General features: G+C 48.0%; 10 protein-coding genes across 10 annotated transcripts; 3 read left to right on the top strand and 7 right to left on the bottom strand.

Annotated features, from left to right (window-relative positions):
• Window positions 1-25: 25 nt before the first annotated feature.
• Window positions 26-650, top strand: N7466_001326 (40S ribosomal protein eS25; the record flags this gene model as incomplete). Its single annotated transcript, XM_057160724.1, has 4 exons — window positions 26-28; window positions 91-148; window positions 357-566; window positions 622-650. The coding sequence occupies 4 exons, from the start codon at window positions 26-28 to the stop codon at window positions 648-650; spliced, it is 300 nt and encodes a 99-aa protein (XP_057026972.1).
• Window positions 651-1,003: 353 nt separating this feature from the next.
• Window positions 1,004-1,851, bottom strand: N7466_001325 (putative heme/steroid binding domain protein; the record flags this gene model as incomplete). Its single annotated transcript, XM_057160723.1, has 2 exons — window positions 1,004-1,501; window positions 1,612-1,851. 2 exons carry the CDS (start codon window positions 1,849-1,851, stop codon window positions 1,004-1,006), a joined length of 738 nt encoding a protein of 245 aa, XP_057026971.1.
• A 532-nt stretch (window positions 1,852-2,383) lies between these two features.
• Window positions 2,384-3,751, bottom strand: N7466_001324 (GTR/RAG family Ras-related GTP-binding protein; the record flags this gene model as incomplete). The annotated part of the gene is made up of 4 exons (XM_057160722.1): window positions 2,384-2,561; window positions 2,659-3,342; window positions 3,392-3,493; window positions 3,549-3,751. The coding sequence occupies 4 exons, from the start codon at window positions 3,749-3,751 to the stop codon at window positions 2,384-2,386; spliced, it is 1,167 nt and encodes a 388-aa protein (XP_057026970.1).
• Window positions 3,752-5,074: 1,323 nt separating this feature from the next.
• On the bottom strand, window positions 5,075-6,964 carry N7466_001323 (uncharacterized protein; the record flags this gene model as incomplete). Its single annotated transcript, XM_057160721.1, has 4 exons — window positions 5,075-6,272; window positions 6,334-6,627; window positions 6,700-6,788; window positions 6,857-6,964. 4 exons carry the CDS (start codon window positions 6,962-6,964, stop codon window positions 5,075-5,077), a joined length of 1,689 nt encoding a protein of 562 aa, XP_057026969.1.
• A 1,566-nt stretch (window positions 6,965-8,530) lies between these two features.
• Window positions 8,531-9,484, top strand: N7466_001322 (putative short chain dehydrogenase/reductase; the record flags this gene model as incomplete). The annotated part of the gene is made up of 1 exon (XM_057160720.1): window positions 8,531-9,484. The coding sequence occupies one exon, from the start codon at window positions 8,531-8,533 to the stop codon at window positions 9,482-9,484; it is 954 nt and encodes a 317-aa protein (XP_057026968.1).
• A 151-nt stretch (window positions 9,485-9,635) lies between these two features.
• N7466_001321 (putative acid phosphatase) lies at window positions 9,636-11,534 on the bottom strand (the record flags this gene model as incomplete). The annotated part of the gene is made up of 7 exons (XM_057160719.1): window positions 9,636-10,552; window positions 10,605-10,939; window positions 10,992-11,157; window positions 11,218-11,233; window positions 11,292-11,326; window positions 11,383-11,395; window positions 11,445-11,534. The coding sequence occupies 7 exons, from the start codon at window positions 11,532-11,534 to the stop codon at window positions 9,636-9,638; spliced, it is 1,572 nt and encodes a 523-aa protein (XP_057026967.1).
• A 596-nt stretch (window positions 11,535-12,130) lies between these two features.
• N7466_001320 (ribonuclease Z) lies at window positions 12,131-15,325 on the bottom strand (the record flags this gene model as incomplete). The annotated part of the gene is made up of 1 exon (XM_057160718.1): window positions 12,131-15,325. The coding sequence occupies one exon, from the start codon at window positions 15,323-15,325 to the stop codon at window positions 12,131-12,133; it is 3,195 nt and encodes a 1,064-aa protein (XP_057026966.1).
• Window positions 15,326-16,077: 752 nt separating this feature from the next.
• Window positions 16,078-18,062, bottom strand: N7466_001319 (Ser/Thr protein phosphatase family protein; the record flags this gene model as incomplete). The annotated part of the gene is made up of 2 exons (XM_057160717.1): window positions 16,078-17,780; window positions 17,846-18,062. The coding sequence occupies 2 exons, from the start codon at window positions 18,060-18,062 to the stop codon at window positions 16,078-16,080; spliced, it is 1,920 nt and encodes a 639-aa protein (XP_057026965.1).
• Window positions 18,063-19,058: 996 nt separating this feature from the next.
• Window positions 19,059-20,494, top strand: N7466_001318 (uncharacterized protein; the record flags this gene model as incomplete). Its single annotated transcript, XM_057160716.1, has 2 exons — window positions 19,059-19,167; window positions 19,230-20,494. 2 exons carry the CDS (start codon window positions 19,059-19,061, stop codon window positions 20,492-20,494), a joined length of 1,374 nt encoding a protein of 457 aa, XP_057026964.1.
• Window positions 20,495-20,717: 223 nt separating this feature from the next.
• Window positions 20,718-22,709, bottom strand: mfs56 (uncharacterized protein; the record flags this gene model as incomplete). The annotated part of the gene is made up of 3 exons (XM_057160715.1): window positions 20,718-21,349; window positions 21,412-22,329; window positions 22,412-22,709. The coding sequence occupies 3 exons, from the start codon at window positions 22,707-22,709 to the stop codon at window positions 20,718-20,720; spliced, it is 1,848 nt and encodes a 615-aa protein (XP_057026963.1).
• Between the last annotated feature and the right edge of the window lie 30 nt (window positions 22,710-22,739).

The following is a 22,739-nucleotide window of genomic DNA, read 5'->3' as shown; positions in this document are numbered from 1 at the left end:
TGAACCATCCACCCCAACAGACAAAATGGTGAGCGCCCATCCCACCCCCGACTCAAAATCGACAGTGATTAACATGATTTCGTGAAACAGGCGCCCGCAGCAGCTACCGGTGGCAAGAAGCAAAAGAAGAAGTGGTCCAAGGGCAAGGGTACGCTATCTCCATCTCCCAATACCAACTCCGCAAATCCGACCGTGACAACGACTTTCGACTTTCCTCGAACTTCCCCGAAACAACGAGAGAGACTTCGGAATCGTTGAAGCGATCACACACCCCTTCTGTCAACATCTTGCGAAATATCATACGATCGAATGCGAATGAGAACGTTGGACTAACCGGTTCTTTTTTCACTTTATAGTCAAGGACAAGGCCCAGCACGCCGTTGTTCTCGACAAGGCCGTTGCCGAGAAGCTCAACAAGGATGTGCAGACCTACCGTCTGATCACCGTCGCCACCCTCGTCGATCGTCTTAAGATCAACGGCAGCCTTGCCCGCCAGGCTCTCGCTGACCTCGAGGAGCGCGGCCAGATCAAGAAGATTGTCGGCCACAACAGCCTGAACATCTACAGTGCGTTCATCAAATAAACCCCGTGCGACCAACACCAGACTAACCCATTTTACAGCCCGTGCCGTTACCGCTGATGAGGAATAAATGTAACGTTTTATCGTTCATTTCTCGTGGTTCTTTTTTTCCCTTGTCTATGATATCATAAGGAAGCTTGGGCTGGGCGTGATGTATGGAGTGCAGCGCCCGGGACACTCGGAAGTGTGGAACAGTTTGACCTTCTGGACTAGCGTCTAGCAGAACGAATGAAATAAAAAAGTTACAAAACTTCCCATCTTTCCCGACTTTACATCTCGTGTCCCTGTGTCCCGTGATCCGAGTTATATGACGGAACTCGAATGGATCAAGCGTAGTAGATGGTTTAATTTGTGCAAAACCAAACCAAAAAAACTGTCTTCCGAAACGACTATGAATTATACATTTGAGAAGTAAAATCAGAACTAGACCACCTCATCCATCTCGCTCCTCTTGGGTCTCTGGTTCTGCGCCGCACCGCAAAGCACCCGCTTTCCATCCTCAGGATCAGCTTTAACCCCAACCACCTTGCCAGCCCGGAAATACTTCTTAGAATTCCCAAAGAATCCTTCCCACCGGGCAACCGTCTTCGCAATCTCCGCCTTCGCATGCCTCATCTCCCGCTCTCGCCGTACCTTCTTCTCGGCTGACGTCAGAGTCTCATGTTCCACATCCTCCACGGGCAAGAACATCTCTTCGACCCCGCTCAGATCAGGCGTCAGATCGTCTTTGAAACAACCTGTGACGAACGCACGCGTCGCGTCTCGACCCGCGAAGAAATGATAGCCTCCGCCGGGACCGTACATACCCGGGTTCGCTGAAACGTCGAAGATAGAGCCATTAACGGCTACGTAGATGGGTCGGGACTCGTCGCTTCCATCGTAGAGAGAAAGTTGGGCAGGGGTAAGGCTAACAGGGCCATTCTGTAATGGGAATTATCAATCGCATTAGTTGTGTGATTCTTAGTCTCTTCTTTGAACCTCTCCTGGAGTACAGAGCGTGACGTGAGTGGGGGAGATCAAATGCTGCTTACAATAAACTGCTTCACAACTGGCCATCGTGTAAACCATGGTCGAGAGCCGAAAAGTACCGACTCGCCATTTGTAATGTAGTAGGAGATGCCAAATGTCGCAAGGGCCACTGTAGCGAGGACGCGAACAATGTCTAGGACGCTGATGCCGCGGTCCTCTTCGGTGTGTTTCGATCGCGGCGGCGTAGCTTCTTTACGGGTGGAGGTGGCTTTACCAGCCTGGCGTTGGCGGAGTTCCGACATGATATTGATTTTCGAGAGTTGTGGGATCGATCGGGAGAAGGCTAGGTGGCCATTGAATTTGAAGGTGTATGCCAATAGCGTTGAATGTGTGTGACGGAAGTTTGCACGGTCGGAAGGTACGATCTGGGGAAGAAAATGTCGAGCTAGGTAGGGGACGATCCACAATGTAGTACATGTCATGTACTAGTCTCATAACGCATTATTTGAAGTAATCCACCTTGACTACCAAGTCCATAGTACTAACGCCCAATATTTAGACAAGCTTGAAAGTTCAAGATTGTCATCGCAAACAATCCCCCAGCATTTGACGCTGGTAATTCATATTTTGACTATATAATCATACCTTCACCAACACTAGTGTCAACTGGTAGCTAAGACCCAGCCTTAAATATAATGTGGACATGGGCAAACAAAGGACAACCTTCAGGAATCACCATGATACATTAGAGGCCTTTCTTCTCAAGGTGCAAGAGTACATCTCGTTCAGAGCCTCCTGTACATGCAAAACCGTGGAAAGTACAGTTCATATCGTTTAAGCCAAGGTACTGCCTTCAATTTGATCATCGACTCGACCATGTTCCTCCAGCTGTTCCCAGCTGCGCGAGAACACGTCGTTCAGAGCGTCTTGAAATGTGCGGCAGTTCATATCAATCAGGCCCCGTTTCTCCTTAGCTTCGGGATTGCGGATGACCGAAACGAGACATAAGTACCTGGTAGGTGTAGTCAGTCATTTATTGTCTTCAGAAGCGTAGAAACGTAGAAACGTAGAAACAGGGGAGAGTGGGAGGGGGGGGGGGGGGGTCTTACTTGTTCATCTCCATCAAGTGAATCATGGTCTCATCATGCAACACGACATGGCTTTCCGCCTCCTGAATCTGTTCCCCCTTAGGACGACGTTCAGGGTGGTCCCACGAGTAGAGCTCCGAGATGTCAACAATCACGTCAATATAGTCGGAACACATCTCGTAGCAGGCCATGTCGACGGGACGAGTGTCAGAAGCAATGTAAATCTTGCTGAGTACATCAAAGAGATAAGTCTTTTCAAAGCCGCAGTTGTTACCTAGCGTATTGATCAAATTCTCAAGGGTAGACAGATTAGGGATTAACTTCTGAATCACTTTGCTGAAGGCTTCGAAGACGGAGTAGTCGTAGATGGAGGTGAGGTAGTAATGCACGGGTGCGTTCTCGTACCCAGCGTCGCTCAGTTCGTCTGAGATGCGCTGCACAATGTCTTGGTAGGTATCGGTGCGGTACTCATCCGAAAGTCCGTCGACCTTGTGGATAAAAACTTCGATGTTAATACCCGGGTAGTACTGTTGTACAGTCAAGATGGTACGGTTTAACCGTGCGACAGAGTCTAGATAGTCATCCTGGGCATCGATGACCCATACCAAGGCCCCCAGGCTGCCGAAGATGTCTTCCAGGTCAAACGATGGTTCAAGATATTCCAGTTGACCAGGGAAATCCCACACTTGAAAATCCATAAAAGAGCTGTGCCAAGGTCAGCAATGGATCATAATGAGATCTTTGGTGAGCTCACTGGATAGAGTCCTTTTGGATACGAGTTGTGGATTCTAAGAAGAGGGTCTCATTGGGAGGCATTTTGTGGAAAACTACACTAGCAATAGAAGACTTGCCACTCCTAGAAACCATGTTAGCTTCTCTCCAGTTCCAAGCACTTCCGATAAGAAACATACCTGCGAAGCCCCATGAGAAGAAGGCGGGGTTTGGCATCGCGAGCTTGGTTGTTGGGGATCAGAGCAGATCTGGGCTGCGTCGACCCACTGACATGGTTGGTCCCCTGTAGTAAAATCTCTAGGCTTAGCTGGGCGTCGCTCTTGTAGGTAGAAGTATATAGCAGGCATGAATTTGACGGCTGATGCTCAATGTCAAGGCCCATAGAACGCGACCTGTGGGCAGAGGGGAAGGGCATGTTGAGTCATTGGTACCGGCGTTTGCTTTTGGGGGGAAACCAAATAAAAAGGCCTGGGAATACCAAAAGGGGCAATTTATCACATCACATGCAGATGACAACGGACACTTTGCTTTTAAAGGCACCCTTGAAGGGCCTAAAAGGGGAAGGGCCCGGGGGTTGACATGGTAATATCTCGTTCACAGTTCAATCTCGCAGATCAACATGATTGTGGTCACTTGGCGCTTGTAGACAAGCCCTAGACCTGCATAGAAGGAAGCTAGAGGCCTTCCATTACCGCCAGATGCAAGTGTCTGTCTCACCATTGGTGTAGGGCAGCACACCAAATCACAAGCGGCTGACATCAATGGCGATCACCCACATCACGTATAAGATCGGGAGATCGGGAGATCCAAAGGGGGTGGAATGGGATATGACAAAGCATGAAACATGAGGCAAACATTTCATTTCTTACCTCCATCGAATCAGAAGCTCCACTCACGGGTAGCTAGGTAAGCGGGGAACTGCTGAGGGGCAAGTCAGCATGGCGCGCAGGGACATCACGATTGGGTGAAAACATACAGGAGTTAATGGAAAACAAAGTCCCCGGATAAGTCCGCTTCAAGGTAGGATATTGTGTTGAAATTAATTGCATGCGAACATCCGTTACCTGGGCTAGGCCAGGATGGATGTAGCACAAGGATCGGGCAGCGGCAGTCACTGCAGCATTCTCCCCCTCGATTATGCAGGGTTGGGGGAGATGATCTGCAACAGCAGATATTTTTATCTTGGGATTTGGAAAAGGAAAAAAAGAAAAGACGAATCAATGGCAAGGATAAGTTGAGGTGAGTAACGGAGAGACACAAGAGGAAAAGGCGGAGGCCGCTTAGCGCGTCTGCTATCGTTATCGTTATCGTTATCGTTATCGTTATCGTTATCGTTATCTCTATCACTATCACTATCACTATCGTTATCGGCATATTTATCGTCATCGAGCACCGATAAGCTCCCAGCGATGGGACTTGACACTTGAGCATGTACTGCCAAGGTTGGAAGTTGGATGTTAGTACTATATGTGGTTATAATAGTAGTATGAAGTGGTGTGTACTGGTAGTGTATAGTATATACTAGTAGACTTTCCAAGGTTACGAGACCAGTTGGAAGCCTAAGTTTGCTAACAAACACAGAACTTTTGAACAAGGTAGTAAGCGTGTATAAGTAGTACCCGTTGGATATGTATCAAACAACTGAATGCTTGTATGAAATGTCAGATACAGATTTTCCTATATAACCTTCAAAGCTGCAAAGGTTCTATCGATGACCATGTTTATGACCCTTATGATCCTGCTGATGACCTAAGTAATCGCTAATGTGATGCTTACCAACAGCAACTTCGTCTTCGTCTTCAATCTCAAAAGCAGGCCACTCCTCCCATCCATCCTCCCAAATACTGGCAATCTTTTTGCACTTGGCCTCCCGGCTAAGTTTCTTGTTCTTCATGATCTTCTCCCACTGCTTCATATCTTTGTCATCAAACAGACATTCATCCAAGATAGATGAAATCTGTGCCTCATCAACGCCTTCACCAATAAAGACAATCTCTTGCCGTCGATCTCCCCACTGGCCTCGGAAATCATTTTCGATCGACTCACGAACATCCTTGTCTTCGGGCCACGCCTCGTCGGGAACTTCCGCGAACCAGGGTCCTCCACAGCCGATCGTCAGCATGCCGCCCGCTTGGCTCCACTCACCAAACTGGTAAGGTCGGGTCGGTAGCCAGAAGAATCCTTTGGAGCGCAGAATGGGACCAAAGGCGGGATGTTTGCGCTTGTTACTCAAAATGTCCTTGGGATCAGGTTGATCAAAGTCTTCAAGTGACTCGTCATCTGTATCCATATCATCTCCCGTGTCCTCTCCTTCCTCGTCCTCATCCTCGTCCTCTCCATCTTCTTCAAGCTCATTGCTCTGAAGAATGATAAATTTGTCATGCAGAAGTGAGAACAAGCGGCGAGGATGGAAAGGCCGGCGAGCTGTGTAGACAAAGTTGTTGATTCCATACTCCAATGTCTCCGGCTGAGGCGCCATTCGCTCTCCATTACCGGTGTTCTGGATGGTCATCTCATGCAGGCTGCGAAGCCACCCAGCACCTGAGGCAGCGCGGACAAAGTCGAATTTCCCAGTCGCAAGAAGCTCACGCACATCCACCTGCGAGTAACTAGACATCAAGACCTTAGCATCAGGATTAAGCAACTTGAGAAGTTGCATAATCTTTTCACGGGTTTGTTGATCGATGGTCTCGATCTTGTTGACAATGAGCACATCGGCAAATTCAATCTGATCAACCATCAAATCAGAGATGGTTCTCTCATCCTCGGGGACGATCTCATCCCGCCCGTATCTGTCTGAAAGGAACTCGGTGGTATCAAAGTTTGAGAGAAGGTTGAAGGCATCGATGACAGTCACCGTTGTGTCAAGACGAGCCATTGTGTGCAATCCACCCATCTGAACACTGTATGGTGGTTAGAGAAACATTCCAGCGGTAAATATACGGGGCATTTGAGAGGTCTTACATTTCGTTGAGGAGCCTCTTTGTATCCTCGTCATTGTCTGCAATCTGATCTTCGGCTTCCAGCATGGCGGTGCTAAACTCCGCCGTGAAGGTTTCGGCAACCTGCATAGGCTCGCTGATGCCAGTACTCTCTATGATGACATACTGAATTTCATCTAACTTGGTAAGGCGGGCAAGTTCGGAAAGCAGGTCACCACGGAGAGTGCAGCATATGCAACCATTTTGAAGCTGAATCATTTTCTCCTGCGTCTGAGAGACCTTGTGGTTCCTGATAAGGGCGGCATCGATATTGAGTCTAGATAAAGAACGGGTTAGTACTAGTCAATTTGAGATTTACAATAGCCCGATGCTCTGTCTAGATACTGACTGGCTCATGTCATTAACAATGACTGCGATGCGCATGCCATGATCCGGGGATTTGAGAATGTGCTGTAACAACGTAGTCTTTCCACTTCCCTATGAAAAAGATAAATTGAAAAAAAAAATAAGTATTGATTCTTTGAGATAGACAAGAAGAGACTAACCAGAAATCCAGATAGTAGAGTGACTGGCAATTGTCGTGTTTTAGGAGTCTCTGCCCTGGGAACTTGGACACGATAAGCCAGCGACTCATACCCATTATCAATAACCATAATGGTCGCTTTTCTTTTTCGATAATCACAAGGTAGAATTGTGAAGAAGTCAACAGAGAGGAATGAAATTGATGATTATAGACCCCAAGCACCTTGCGGGCCACTCTTTCTTATTATTTCCATGAATCGTCTCCAAGTTCCTCACCGTCGCTACATTGCAGTTGCAGTTGCAGTTCCCGATGGGTTTAAACGTCTAGTATGTATGTACCGGGCATGGTGTGGAGTAAAATCAAACCCAATAGAGGGTTAGTTGCCCCATAATAATGGTAATTGGAAGATTGTGTTTGGCTAGTCAGGTCAGTCCCCAAGGTACCTGGTGGACGACTAACAACCTCCACGGTCCTCAATCGACGACATCGGGATTGTAATACTGAAATGAAAGAAATATTAGTGGATGAATCTCTTATGGGGGTTTAGATTGGCAATTTGATCAATCTCATAGGTGGGTCATTTACTTGAGAGCGTAAGAGCAAGGGGCTGGCTGAATAGACGCCGAAACAAGACAAGTGGGCTGAAGGGTAGTTGAATTGGAAACCAGACCGGAAAACATCTCAAATTGATAGAATGAAAATGCTTTGATATACTTGTTAGTCGTATTATACAGGATAGATAATTCAATTTCTTCGAATGTTATAAATACTTCAAATGAATCAACAATCTCTCCTCCTACCACCTTCCACGCTACAATTCCCCATAGCAGATAAATGAAGAAATCCATGATCTGGGATACAACATACGACATCAGATTTCAAACCCCAGCTCAGATTCATCATGATCTACTTGATTGCGAATTGCAACCTAAGCACAATAAAAGTAACCGATGTTTGGCAGAGGAACTTGAAAGGTGTGGGGAATATGGTGAAAATGACTGGTCTTGTGACTCTTCTCAGTCACGACTTGGACCTACAATACTGACCACTGACAACGGTCGGACTACAGAGGGTCGAGTAAGGGCTAAGATTGATCCAAAGTTGGTTGTCTTAGCCTTGAACAAGAGAGTTGGATAAAAAAACAGTAACTAACACTAGACTACTATAGGCGACTTTTGAGAAGGGCTACCCAAAAAATGGACATGGAGCTTAAGGCCTAATTCAAATATTAATATTGAGTTATGTTCTCTATAAATCAGTTGAATCTAGTCTCACTGTCTATTTACTACTAAATACTACATACTAATATAAGCTTGTAAACATCGGGATTCGGCGTCCGTATCGGACCGAAGCCTCGATATCGGGCCGTGAGGTGCAAGTGGAACATTGAAGAGGTGGAACATTGAAATTCAATATGAAAATAGAAAAACAGACAAAGAGACAAAGAGACAAAAATTTACATATAAAAAGCATTTCCCCATCTATACACCGTGACATCAATTTATACTGTTTCAATCTATATGTATACCAGTACCTAATCAATTGGGAGCCGTGCAACCATCGGTGATATCATCACGGACAGAAAGTGGATACCAATCATTGAACCTTCATTCACCCCCGAAAACAACAACTCCAACTTCAACCCTGGAAAAATCTCAAGTCCATAGATCCAACCAATCGCCTTACTTTGATAATCATGTCCTCGGCAGATTGGCCCAATCCATTGGCCTATATCGGCCTCGCAGCCCTGTCCTACACAACCTTCAAATTCACCCGCCAAGCAACAGTCTACCTCCTTCCCTCGGCACTGACCAAAACCCACAACCCCAACGGCAAGAACTGGGCCCTAGTCACGGGCGCTACGGACGGAATCGGCTTCGGTTTCTGCCAGGAACTCTGCGCACGCGGATTCAATGTTATACTACACGGCCGGAACGCTGAGAAGCTAGAACGGCGCGCCCGCGAGCTGGAGGTCGAGTTCCCGACTTGCAAGACTGGGGTTGTGGCTTTGGATGTTGTGGGGGTGACAGCCGCTGCGATTGATGAAGTTGCGAGTCAAGTGCGAATGATCACAGAACAGCATGGGGGTGATCTGACTGTCTTGGTTAACAACGTTGGTGGGGAGTTAAAGCCAAATACGATTTTGGAGGATTATACGTTTGAGGAGGCGTCGATGACAGTGGACATGAATGCGATATTCATGTTGCAGATCACGCGGGCTTTGTTGCCCTTGCTACGGGATGGCACTAGGGGGGTTGTGTTGAATGTTTCGTCGATCTCGTCGTTTGGCATGCCCTATCTTAGTGTTTATGCCGCGTCAAAGGGGTTTGTCAATACCTTCACCCGAGCGCTTGAGGCCGAGGCCCATGCCGAGGGACAAAATTTTGACGTCCTCGGATTGCTCGTTGGACAGGTGCGCACAGCTTCATTTGGTGTAAAGAGAAGTCTATTTGTCCCCGATGGACGTGGACTGGCATCGGCAGCGTTGAATCGCGTTGGTTGTGGCCAGGTGATGGTATGGGCATATTTCTGGCACTGGCTGCAGGGCATCTCCTTTGATGTGCTCCCACGCTCACTGTTGATGAAGATCACGGCGGATAAGATCAAGGCATTGGGACGAGAAATGGAATGGAAATCGAAAAACACATAGCTGCTGATAGTCTAGTCTAGGGCCTTTGATATAATAATTACAAACCCAGGAATACCCAATTTATCTGCAGAGAAATCGAACGGAACGCAAGTGAAGTTCAAATAACAGAACAATAGAAAATAAAATAGAAAAGGCTGTGTAGTAAAATTATCTAGAATCCGGCGGGGCTGCGTTCCACGTCATTAACACCATGCAAGCCCTCACCCAAGTTCTGTGTACACTCCACAGTCCAGCTCTTGGGAGTGAACTTATCCACAATGTTCTTGAAGGCATCGAGGGTGCAGAAGGTTTCATCTCCAGGAAGGTGATTCTCTGGTTTGGCTGCGCACCCTGGGATGGTCACGGGGCGGTCATTGTAACGAATACGAACGTAGTGTTTGCGTAGAGACTCGCGAGTTTCATCGGGGAAAGACTCGAGTGATGCACGTGCGGTCGCGGATGGCGCAAGCTTCTGGGTCACAGACTTACCACCGAACATCGACGAGAAGACACTGCCCTTCTTAGAGGCAACCGCAGGGTTGGAGAATTCCTCTAGGAAAGTGCCAGCATCGGTACGATTGCTTGGGGCCTGGGAAAACAGCTCAACGGCGATAGATGAGGTAAAAGGCGGCCATGATTCATCTTGGAAACCTCCAATACTGGTCAAAATTGCCGCAAGGGTGGTGTCATGACATCCGCTCATTGCAAACTTGATCGACTTGCCAGTCTCAGGGTTACCAGACCCAGAAGCAGAAGTGTTGCTACGCCAGCCACCATCCACAGCGGTGCTGACCATGCGATCAACAACGTCTCCCATCAGACCACCAATTCCCAGCTTTCGGTACTCGGTGCTTTCGTTGTACCCAGCAAACCACTCCTCGACTGCGATTCGGTCCAGAACAGCACGAGCCTTCTTGTCATAAAATTCGGAGGGGAGCCTGGTGGCCGGTCCATGGGCGTCGGTGGCATTAATGGTGTCCATGATACCAGAAAGACGGGGATGAGCATCGACAGCGACCTTGGGAGACGACTCGGGCATGTACTTGGACCACAGTCTGTTTAGGTAGTCCATTTGTTCGGATTCATTCCCTATATTCAAGTATTAGACGTTGTCATTGAAAAACAAAAATCCATGTCTTACATCGGGCGGCGGCACGGTCAGCAAAAAGACGAGCCAGCTGTCGGAATCGCCGGCAGTTACCCTCATTTGGGAATAGAGTCTCCTCATTCACAGGACGAGCGACAATAACCGGTGGTGGAAAGTCTTGGGTCCGAGCACTGGTAGGGTACATGCCCCAGAAGGCTTGCTGCATGGATTCCAAAGCGCGGGGAATTGATGTAGCTCTCAAGTACATATCCTCTGTATCTTCCTTGATCTTAGGCATGAACCCAAGTTGGTCAACATAGAGATGACGCAGGCGCTGGCCGAGAGCATAGGTCGTTTCGCGGCCCTTGTCTGTGAGTTCACCATGCTGGCTTTTGGAATTGTTAGCCGCATCCCACACATATCAGAAAATGCAGAGCTAACCAAATCGAGTTGATATCACCACCCGGGCCTGACGCAACTCTAGCTTCGTCGTTGTGACCAAAGGTCTCGATCTTCCGGCGCCATTGGAACCCGTCCCAACTGGAGAGGTCGTGCTTGCTCGCCGCAATCTGAACCATGTTTCGTGCAACATTACAATACGGCCAGTCTACCACCAGTCAGTATATCGGTAATCGTGGGCGAACGAGAGGATGGGAGGATAAGTTACATGGACTCAAGCCTGTCTGCACTGTAAATTAGCCATCAAGTGCTCGGAGGACTACATACGCGGAGTAAACGTACATTTTGGAAACGCGAGGAAACAGGCGTGCGTTCACCTATGGCCAATCAGCACTGTGTGGTAGGGCATAAGTACAAGCTTATGAGCTCTTACCATGGCGGAGGAACTGGCGGAGTTAGCTACTTCAGTGTATAATTGCGGTTTCATTGACTTACCACCTGAACCAGTTGTAGCTTCAATGCTTTCGGATAGAGCCGATCTAGCTCCTCCGGGGAGTACGGCTCATGCGGAATGAGAGTCGTCATTGCTGGCGACGGGCGATGAGTCGAAACGTTGGATCTCTGGGGAGTTGAATGACATCTGATCCCGGGGTGGGGCGGTGAGAGGGGGTGACGCCAATCACCGTCAAGAAGATCTACTACAACAAGTCAAATAGACCAACCAAAGGCAATTTAAAGTATGTAGTTCTTAAAAGGCTTCGGAATTGTGATTCATCTACGATAGTTCGTATCTATGTAGGATTATGGGGCTTCTAATTGAAAAGTTGAGCCATGTTATCATTATGCCGAGGTTAGCCGGCTTCAAATGTTTACTAGTAGTTGAACTGGACTTGGGCTAGACTTGGAAAGACCGAATGTGTCAAAGCGCCTTCAATCATTGATGTTGACTCAGGAGTCAGTACAGTAGACTACCTACTAGGTAGGTACACACTACCTACATGTCAACTGGTAGTAGTAGTATGTAGGTATTCATTTATTACGCATGCCCAGGTGTTTTCATAATGAAAATGTAATTACTGGGCACCAGTTGACATGAACTCATGGAATCCGTTGAGAGGTGAATTTCGATGTATTTATATAGATTTTCATGAGTAGTATGTACAAGCCCCTCTAAGGAGACTTTAGCCCTCATAGTCACTTGTCTCCCATCCACTTTCACTTTCACTGGCACTAAATAGAGAGTGCGCAGGGGCCTTTTGCCCTTCGGGTTTCTGCTCCTCAGCCTCCTCAATCACCGCAGCCGTAGAAGCCACAGCTGCTGCTGCTACGGCCTTCTTGCCGCCGAACTTCTTTTTGTTCTTAGCTTTGCGAGATTCCTCCAATTCTTGTGCCTTTTGCTTCAAAAATGCAGACTTCTCAGCAGAGTGTCGCTCCATGACTTCGATAAGCTTCTCCAGAGCCGGTGCATAAGCCTGGGCGAGAGCAAGATCTCGGACCTTGATACGCATATAATCCATCGCTGCAGCAACGGGAGTATTCTGACGAGGCACCTGAGACTCGCTGCGAGCGAGAGGAGGACGACTTTTTGTAGGGAATCGAATGTCATCTAGGAGCTTGGCACCGGACCCGGGAGCAGCCGGCTCATCGAAGGGATCATCGAAGGGAATGTCCGCGCTGCTATTCAACTTTTTCTTTGCAGCGGCCGCAGCCTGCTTGGTCGACGCAATATCCTCATGGGCCATAGTGCCAGCTCGCTGATCCACGTGGGCAATCTTTTGGTACCGCTGGCTGAAATGCGTGAGTAGAATGGAGCGAGCACCCATTCGGCGGCCAACCTCCAAAGCCTCGCCAGCAGTCGAATGGCGCTTTGCGATAGCAGAGCCTACCATGTCATCCTGGAAGGTAGCCTCGTGAATGAGGACTGTGGAACCTTGACCAATGGAAGCAAACTTATCCGACGGTCTGCAATCACCGGAGTATGAGACCTTGAACCCATCGGGGAATACAAGGGACATGGCAAGTGCACCACGGCAATGCTTCACGTGGGTGGTCAAGAGGTCACTCAGCCCAGTAGATGACTTGAGAAGAGGTGTAAGAGGTGACGAATTATCGTTAAAATCGAGGATTGTTTTGCCAGGCGCATCCCGGCCGAATGGTGGTCCGCCATGCTGAGCATGTCTGTATGAAAACTTTGTAGTGATGGAGTCTTCAGATACTTCAGGATGAGCGCTGAGAGGAAGCACCTTATCAAAGCCGAAATTCTCAACTGAAGCGTACTCCTCCAACCAGGTGATCATCATTTCATCGGAAGCTAAGAATAGGCGTTTTTCTTGCATTATTTTAGCCAAGTCTGTTTCAGGGTTGCTTGAAGGTTTGGCGTTAGGCCCATAATTCACATGGTACCATGCCCTGATAACAGAGGCGGTACCCAGGTGGTGGTCAGCATGCAAGTGACTGATCCAGATCATGCGAAGATTTTTGAAAACCTCTCGCAGCTCCTCGGGAGTAAAAACTCGCTCTAGTTGGCCCAGTGTGTTCTCACCACAGTCCAGGAGGTAGTAGCCTGCGCCAGGAGCATACACCAAAGTGGCAGAGACATTTCGGTACTTTGATGGGGACGATGAACCCGTGCCAAGCGCAATAATCTCAGCATCTCCGCCAGGGAGATCTTTTCGAATAGATTCTAAATGTTCCTGGAATTTGGGTTTCGCAACACGATTGCGAATGACTGACATTCGTTGCTCAACGGCCTTGGGGATCTGAAAAATTGTCTTGGCTGTATTCACGTGAGGAATGATCGCTTCTCTGTTAAATTTGAATTCTGGCTCCATATCAATGACAAGTCCAGGTTCAAGGCGCTGGAAAGGAGAATTTTGAAGTTCAGTAGGGGCAGAGGCAGGCTTGGGAATGAAAGCCCGCTGCTGTGGGAGAGTCACGTTGTCGTGGACAGGAATAGAGTAGCTATCACCCTTCAGTCTAGCCAATCGAATAGCAGCTTCGCCGGTGCTTGCAAGAGCCAAGTAGTTTGGACAATAGTCTGTGCTAGACACGGTGTGCTCACAGTGAGGCATACTCGCCACAAACTCACGGAGCTTGGGGTGATCACCCACTCCAGGACCCAGTATCCAAATAAACGATTGAAGTTCAGTGGTGACTGCAGGAGATTTCCACTCCGGTCGATTTACCAAAGACTCCACGTAGTCAACTGACGGTACATCCATGATGGCAAGACCTTTGCCTAGACGGTTCGGGCCCAGGACCATATCCGGAGTGATCGTTTTACCATCCTCTGACTGCACGCTTTCTCCCCTTGTCAAGGCAGCGTAAGAGGGTCCCTTAGGAACTCGCAGCGCCTCCGCCTTAAGCCGCTCAAATTTACCGCGGATATCATGGTTACGAACAATGTAGCAGAGCGCATCATTTGAGGGGGAGGTGGCTGGCAAGCTTTCTACCTTCGCTCCCGGCCAGGGCTGCCGGACCAGTACTCTGATATCAGGTAACGGCAAATCCTCGCCAGGCTTCGGGCCATTGTAGGGCTCCAAGTCCTTTGTCTCGGGATTGCGCACAAACATCGCCGCGGGCATCTTTACCTCCGCTAGTGGAGTCTCAATGAGTGCATCCATCTTCCAGGTCGAATTGAACATATCCGTTACAACCGACTGTCGCACCATGGTATCAGCAACACGCTGGTCAAGGCCTGTTCTAGGTTGGCCAGACTCTTGAAATTCATCCAAGCTCCGCTTCCGTGGACTTTTCGGTCGTGCTTGGGGAGGCATATCAAAGGTAGTAGTTGGCGAGCCAGGCTTGAGTGGCAGTGCCCAAACCTTGATGTTCGCGTCGGACCATGTAGGCGTTTCAAAGGGATCTTCCAATCCATTACGGGCCTGCTTTGCAACTGAATCGGTGTCATACTCCTTCGTATAAACGGGGGTCCCCTTTCTAAACACAAATCGTCGAGCAGTGGCCAAAGTGTGAGTTAGATTTGTTGTACCATGAATTGTCAAATGACTTTTGTCAATGACCACATCTTCCGCTATAGGGGCCGAAAGGCCGTCTGTATTTTTCAGGGATTGGTTAGCCGCTCGTCGAGTGGCCTTTTTACGGTTTTCCTCCTCAACGGCCGCATTGCCAGATGCAATGGCATCCGCAAGAGTCAGGATGATTCCAATCAAGCCACCTGTGTTTGCCCACTCTGTCCGTCCCGTGATAAAGACATCACTCAAAGAGGCGATCTTGACTCCACGTTCCGTGCATGCGCGTTGTGTGCCCTCTGATAGTTGACCAAAGAAATATCGTTTATCGGGGTAGTGCAGAGAGAGGGCCGTGCCGGGCGTGTCGGCGGTCGGCGTTGTGATAACCTCGTAGTAGACCTTCATTGGTTTGGATTGCACCGTGTCAGACGGGAGTCTTTCTTCGGCGGGTCCTATGAGCTTTGGATTGCAAAGCACGTATTTTGTAGCGCCACTGGGGTCGGTTGTTGGAAGAATGACAAACTTGTCTAGTGTTGCTCTTTGCCTTCGCGGTCGGGTTTGGTGTTTTGTGGGTACTGCGCTCGGTAGACTTTGGGTTTCTGTGTGAATTCCTGATATGCGCTTCAAGCCTGAAATAGGACTACCGAAGCCAGGGATTCGATGTTGGGCGACGCGGGGATTGGCACCAAAAACAAGAAACGGGGAGCTTGCGGTTCGCAAGTAAGCGCGGGCGAATGCGCCTGGAGAAGCGGTCAAACGAGTACCGCGGGCACAAAGGGAAGCCAACTTGGCTGTAAAATACAAGAAAAGAAGAGCAAATTCCACGGAGAATTGATGTGGCGAGGGTGAAAGGGGAATGAATCACCAAAATGTCGCGGAACTTTTTTTTTTGGAGATTTTGCGTCACGGGAGCCTATCAGATAACACTACTATCTATGCAGAGTCGCCACGATTACAATGATGACAACAATTACAACAATTACAAAGATGACAGTGATTCATGAATTGATTGACTCATCTTGTTCACTCTCTACTTTTCTCAGATACTAAGTACTAGTATATCTAGTCAGTAAGGTATGCTCCATCCATCTAGTCCATAACATTGAATTCTCTACCATCTAATCCCACAGCTATACCATAGACATCAATCCCATTTACTATCCACCAACCGGGCAGCTCGTGCCGTTCTTCCAAGCAATGGTAGCATATCTTGGAATGAAGCTATTTGTCGTGAAATCTTGCGGAAGGTAAAGTGCGGTGTCATCCAACGTATAGTTAATTGTTGGGTGTCCATCATTCAACGCTGCAATGATACTTCCAGCAAGAAAGTCCGAGAAAACCACGTCTGTCACATTTGGTTGACCATTCTCGGGGAAAGCAGCAGTCGCCTGTATATAATATGGTTGGTCGAATTCAGGAATCTCAGAGTGTTGACTGTCATCGCCATCATCTCCAAGGTCATCACATGTGGTGTATCCCGGGGTGGGTGTTGTTGAGTCGTCAAGTACACGACGGAACAAGGTTTTCGGCTTAGCAAGGCTGATTGTTCCGTTCAAGTCATGAAGGGAGGGATTTTCGCATTCATCATAACCAAGCATTTGACTTGATATGACATCCAAAACGGTCATGGATCGTTTGGAGTTTGCTTTCTTCTTTGCTTCAGTGATGTAGTCAAGGACTTTGGATGCCAAGGAGTAAGGAACGTCGGGAATATACTTGAAATTGTTCGTATATGGGCAGACGATGTAAGAATCGTCTACGGTGAATGGGCCTTGTACCAAATCGTATCGAATGGCTCCTTGATTGACGATGATCATTCTTGACTTCGTGTCGCGATCCGGATTTATCACCGTGGCTGCTGCGGCCTTTTGCACCAGTGTGTAGATATTTCCTTCGTCACCAAATGGCTTACAGGAAATACAATATGACTGTGGTGCACAACCATATACGAATGTTAGGTTGAGGTTTTTTCGATCGGTTGCAATTCCTTGGCTAACTATGAGTCCTTCGGAGGTGGTGAATACGTCTTGGGACCCTGTCGCGTGGAAGGCAAATGTGAGTCGATTCCAATCCAAGTACCGTCGTGTTAATTTCATATCGAACGCTTTTGTCTGGGTGCAAGAATTGTTGGTTGCTTGCACCATGTCGCCTTCGTTGGTAGCAAGAGTACCCTTGACTTCAATGCTTGACACTTTATCAACCGGTTGAGATTCAATCCCATCCAAGGAGATCCAACCTACAGTGTCACAATATTTGCCGGACTCCAGAGCTGAAGACATGTTGTCATAGATGTGGAAGTCCCGTCGATGTGTGTGACCTCCGAATCCCTGGACCGGAATTTCGGGACGCTTCGACCGAAGAGTTTGCATTAAAAGAGGAAATGTACTCTCTGATTTCGGAATTCCAGATTTGACAGGATTATGCCCAGTGAGCAAGAAGAGATCAATATCCGTACGATTGATGGCCTTTTGGAACCAGTCTTCCTTGACCATGTCCGCAGCTGTCTGGATTCTAGTCATGCTTTTGTTGTTGTTTGTCAGATCAAGGATCACTCCGAATGCCATAATTCGAAGACCCTGTTTTGTGGTAAAGTATCGATATCTGTTGGCAAAGGGGGCCCAATCCTGCGTGCTCGGCTTGCTGTCCTGGCAATTTGTGCAAATATCAACATTACTGGCCAGGTACTTGTCACCATACACTTTGGTGAAGTTGGCAAATGTGTCATACGCAACCTCAGCAACGCCCAGTTCATGGTTCCCCGGGGTGAGAAGGTCATAGTCTATATTCTCAAAGATTGGGTTCGTGATTTTGCCATTAGGCTCGGTTGCGTCACTGGGGCCGTTTCCATCATGCAGATCCCCTTAATTTCCATCAAGGTCAGCAAACAGGCTACTAGTATGTTCTTTGTATCTTTAATGGACATACCAGTGTCAATGACTAGCAGGTCAACCTTATCGTTTGATGCTTTGTCTCTCATGTGTTTCACAAAGGAGACGAAATCACCCCAGTCTGCCCCATAGTTGCCCTCTTTGATATGTCCTTCCAGCCACCCATGGGAGTCACTCGTGTGGATAAAGTTGATTTGTCCCCAGTGCAAAGGAATCATTGGCTGCGTTGTCGCGTTCACCGAGTCAGGCTGCATGCGACGTGTAAATCGAGGATAAAAGGACGGTTCTTCTCCTCCCTCACAGGAGGGACAGGCAGAGACTGCCGATATGATGAGGGCACTAGTTAGTTTGAGGAAAAGCGATAAAACCACCATGATTGGTAGCACTTGAGGCAAAGTCACACACCGGCCACTTGGGTTATAATTGACTCTTATCACCAGGCTTTTAATATGTAGGTGCAGATTAACTTGAATTCTTATTCGACTGTCGATCAGGTAAAACTCCCTACTGGGTAGTATAGTGTATCACCTAGGCAAATTCCTGGCTCATTCTTCTATTTACCAGCGAGGCAAGGTTCATCGGACGGAATGTGGTGTACCAACGTTCCATTTTCAGATCTTCAGACCTTTCAACCGGATGGGTGTGCGTTCTACTTGAGTACTTACAAGGTACATTCTAAGATGAGTTTATCGGTAGTAGCCTAGCCCTGGAATGAACATTTTGGGAATGCTCTAAAATTTCAAATGTTCCAGTGATTGTTGCAGTGGTACCTGAAGTGTACAAACTACGTACTTAGTAGTAATAACTGGGATCAGTACTTGGAGTTTGAAGAGTACTCTACTGTACTACTCCGTAGATTAGGCCGCACTTGGGCCTCTTAGTGGAGACTCTCCTGATGCATGTGAGGTAAACCCCCAGCCTATCGTCTAATTAGTCTCAAACTGCCTTGCGGCCTTTAACCAATTTTGGATATGGCTTTCCAACCTTTGAATCCCGCAGGTCCTCGTGCAGCAAGCTGAACTGCTACGGAGCACAGTACATGTACACCGCTGGTGTGGAACTCAGTGATCCCTGGGGTTAATAGTCCCAAGTCATGCATGTGTGTTTTGATCATGATTTATGATCAAGCCGCAGCTGAAGTGATGCGGGGCTTCTTTCTGGAAATATTGTTTTCCCATAAATGTTGTACCGAAAATATGCTTCCTGCTCCTTTTTCTATTCCGTCGTGATAACTTCCCTGGTCGCCCCCGATGACATCTGAAATTCCACAACCGCCTGGCATTCCCTTCTTGGGAAACATTCTGGACGTCAACCCCAGGGAGACTTGGTGCTCTCTGATCAATCTCTCGGAAAAATACGGTAATAGAAGACCCTAGTTTATCTAACTGCCAACTTCTACCTACTAACAAAACTTCTTTTAGGCCCAATCTTCAAAATAAACGTACTGGGTAAACAACTCGTCTTCATCAGTAATGTCGCCCTGCTGGAAGAGATCTGCGACGAGAAACGATTCCGAAAATGCGTCACCGGTCCAGTCGTAGAAATGCGACGGCTTGCACGCAACTGCCTCTTCACTGCTTACGAGGATGAATCCATTTGGGGTATTACCCACCGTATCATGGCCCCATACGTCACCGGAGCAGCAACAGATAAATGCTTCAGCGACATGGCAAATGTGATCCCGGATTTGACTCAGAAATGGACATTGGGAAACAAAAAACAAGTAATCCTCACAAGTGATCTCGACCGTCTTCTCATGACATCCTGCATGCAATGCTTCTTCAACCAGCGAATCGATATCCTTGAAGGACCTGAGCACCCTCTCATCCATGCCTGGGAATCTATTACATGGGAAGCTATGAAGCGGCCCACCCGACCAAAGATACTGAACTGGATGTATCAGGGCGATTTCCTGAATAACATCAAGTACATGCGTGATTACGCGACCGAGATCGTCAAGAGCCGGAAGGAGAATCCCGCCCAGGCTCGTAATGACCTTCTTAACGGACTGCTACATGATGCGGATCCGCAAACCGGGGAAAAACTCGCCGATTCTCAAGTCATCGATGAAGTGGTGACTATCTTCATCGGCGCCGCGACCTCGCCAAATCTTGTCGCCTTCGCCTTGTACTACCTGGTCAAGAACCCCGAGACGGTCGTCAAAGCGAGAGCGGAGATTGACTTAATTGTCGGACCTAATGAACAGATCCAGCTGGAAGACATCAAGAAGTTGGAATACTGCGAGGCCATCATCCGTGAATCCCTTCGCCTATCTGCCACTGCACCGGGATTCAACATCGAGCCAATCCCGACAGATGATAAGAGCCCTGTCTTACTTGCTGAAGGAAAATACCAGATCCCGTATAACCAAACCATGATCTCGATTCTGCACACCGTGAACCGCGATCCCGAGGTCTTTGAAGACCCGGAGGCTTTCATCCCGGAGCGAGTTCTCGGCGACAAATGGGATAATCTTCCCAAAGGTGCCAAGAGAAACTTTGGCAATGGCAAACGTCAGTGCTATGGTATGATGTGGGCGTGGCGTTGGTCTATCTTTACCCTTGCTAGCATTCTCAAGGAAGTTGACTTGGAGTTTGCGAATCCGGATTACGAGCTCACCTTTAATGGAGCTTTCAGTGTGAAGCCTTTGGAGTTTAATGGTCTAGTCAGTCCCCGCAGGAGATGAAAGTGCATCTCAGCTGACACTGGTACCATTTCCAATGCGCCTTTTTGTCTAGTTCTTGGCTTCTCCCCCTCCACCCCCATTGTTCTAATGCTGACTACTTGACGTATTATGAAATTCTAGCTGGTTTGGACGAATAACATGTATTATGCTATAAAAATATCTAATATAAACAGTGTAAAACGCACATATGCCAAGTCAATCTCAAAAAAACCAGCCTTGGAGATTAAGCCCGAAAGATATCATGGTCCTCTTCATCTTGTTCAGCAACAGGCTGGGGAGCCATTTCAACATCAGTGCGCTCTTTCTCACCATTCGCCGACCTCACACCCTCACCCCGATCCCGTCTCTCCCTTGTAAGCTTCTTCCGAGTAACAAAACTCCACAGATAAGCGCCATTAACAACTTCATGCCCACCATCCTTCTTAATCCACACATTTCCAAGGAAAGTAGTCAAGACCACAGAGATCCACATAAAAGGCATCATAGCAATAAATGCCCACATAATCCCTTTCTTAGGATCTGACTCGTCCATTCCACTTTTATTTGTGAAAACCGTAGACATGATTGTCAATCCCACGAGACCACCAAAAGGAAGAGCAAAGGACACCAAACATGAAATCTGAGCTGTCATAGCTGGAAAGTAGGCAAGACCGTGTAAAGATCCTGGGTTCATGCGACTTCCGATGCCGAAGCCTACTACGGCCATCATGCCGTATATGGTGTTTGTTTGGGCGGCTTTGACTGCCCAGGCCAGAACAGTGATTCCGACTGCCGAGGCCAGACTACCGAGCATAAGAGCCGGGAGAGTTTGGCGAGGCCAAATGTTGGATGAGAACATTGCCATGTAGACGCCAGCTGTTTTTAATATTAGTTAAAAAAACACCTAGTAGATACTTCCGGGGCTTCGAATTACTCACCACCTAAGCCTGGCAAGAAATATAGGAGAGAGGTTCCGGCTTTGCTGGAGCTGTTCCCTTCCACAAGTGCAAAGTACAAGTCCATAAAATACATGACGGCAAACATCGACACTCCCATAGAGAAGTTGATAAGGAATAGCAAGCCGATATCACGCTGTGAGATCAGTATCCATGGCATCATAGCCTTTTGGCGGGGTAAAGCACGCGCAATCAAAGCACCAGGAGCCATGAGACGCTCATAGATGACCCAACTGATCGATAAAATGGCGCCTATAATAATCGGAGCGAGGACGGCAGCAGAGTTCCATGCATAGTTTCCACCGGCCCACGTCAACGCCAGAATGAGAAGTCCAAATCCCCAGAGGAAAAGCATCTGGCCACCGAAGTCGATGGTTGCAATCCGCGCCACGAAACGTCGAGGAGCGGTGGAGAGGTCCCTACCTTCCAATTGTGGAAGAGGTTGTGGACCCTGAAGATCTTTGCGAAGAACAAAGACAACCAGAACCATGGCCACCACGCCAATCGGTAAATTGATAGCAAAACACCACCGCCATGATGCGGTAGTCAAGTATCCTCCAATGACTGGGCCGATACTGAAACCGATGCCTGACACGAGCGCAAAGATCGTCCAGTTGACAGCGAACTCCGAGAGGGAGACACCATCTGCTAGAATTGTGCGGACGGAGATATTCACTCCAGCGGCACCGACACCCTGTAATGCACGACCGAGGAGAAGAACACTGAACGTCGAGGTTGGAGAGCCGGTGCATATCGCTGAGCCAACCACCATGGTGAATATAGCGGCCTGTAGGGTGTTATGTCTGCCAAATAAATCTGAAAGTTGAGCCCAAAAGAACAGGGATGCGGCGGAGGTCAAATTAAAAGCCGAGATAATCCAGTTTAGCTGACTGACTTGGCCTGAGTTATTTGATGCATCATTAGTAAGTAATCTTTACCCTTTGCGGTTCTAAATTTCAGATCACATCTCCAAGAAACTTACCAAAGTCTTCGGCGATATATGGCAACGCAGAGGCAATGATGGTAGTATCCAGCGATTGGAGACAGAAAGGGCCAAAGAGACCAAGAATGAGTTTCCAACGGTAGACTCGTCTTCTTTTTTTTTCGATCTTTTCCTCTGGTGAGGGTTCTTGTTGTGTCTCGGGTGCTATATCGGATGTTGCTTTCAACGGGCCCTCGTTGACGATAATAGACGCTTCATGATGCCCTGCTTGAGACTGCCGTGCCTCTAGCTTCTTCTTTTCATTGCGCTTCTTAATCTTCTTGTAAATTAAGATCATGATTGCGCTCGTAAAGCCAAGAATTTGCCA

Source organism: Penicillium verhagenii, assembly GCF_028828195.1.
Source record: "Penicillium verhagenii strain IBT 33310 chromosome Unknown utg000002l_segment0_segment0, whole genome shotgun sequence".
In the NCBI taxonomy this organism is placed as follows: domain Eukaryota; kingdom Fungi; phylum Ascomycota; class Eurotiomycetes; order Eurotiales; family Aspergillaceae; genus Penicillium; species Penicillium verhagenii.
This window is presented reverse-complemented; position numbering and strand designations above follow the sequence as displayed.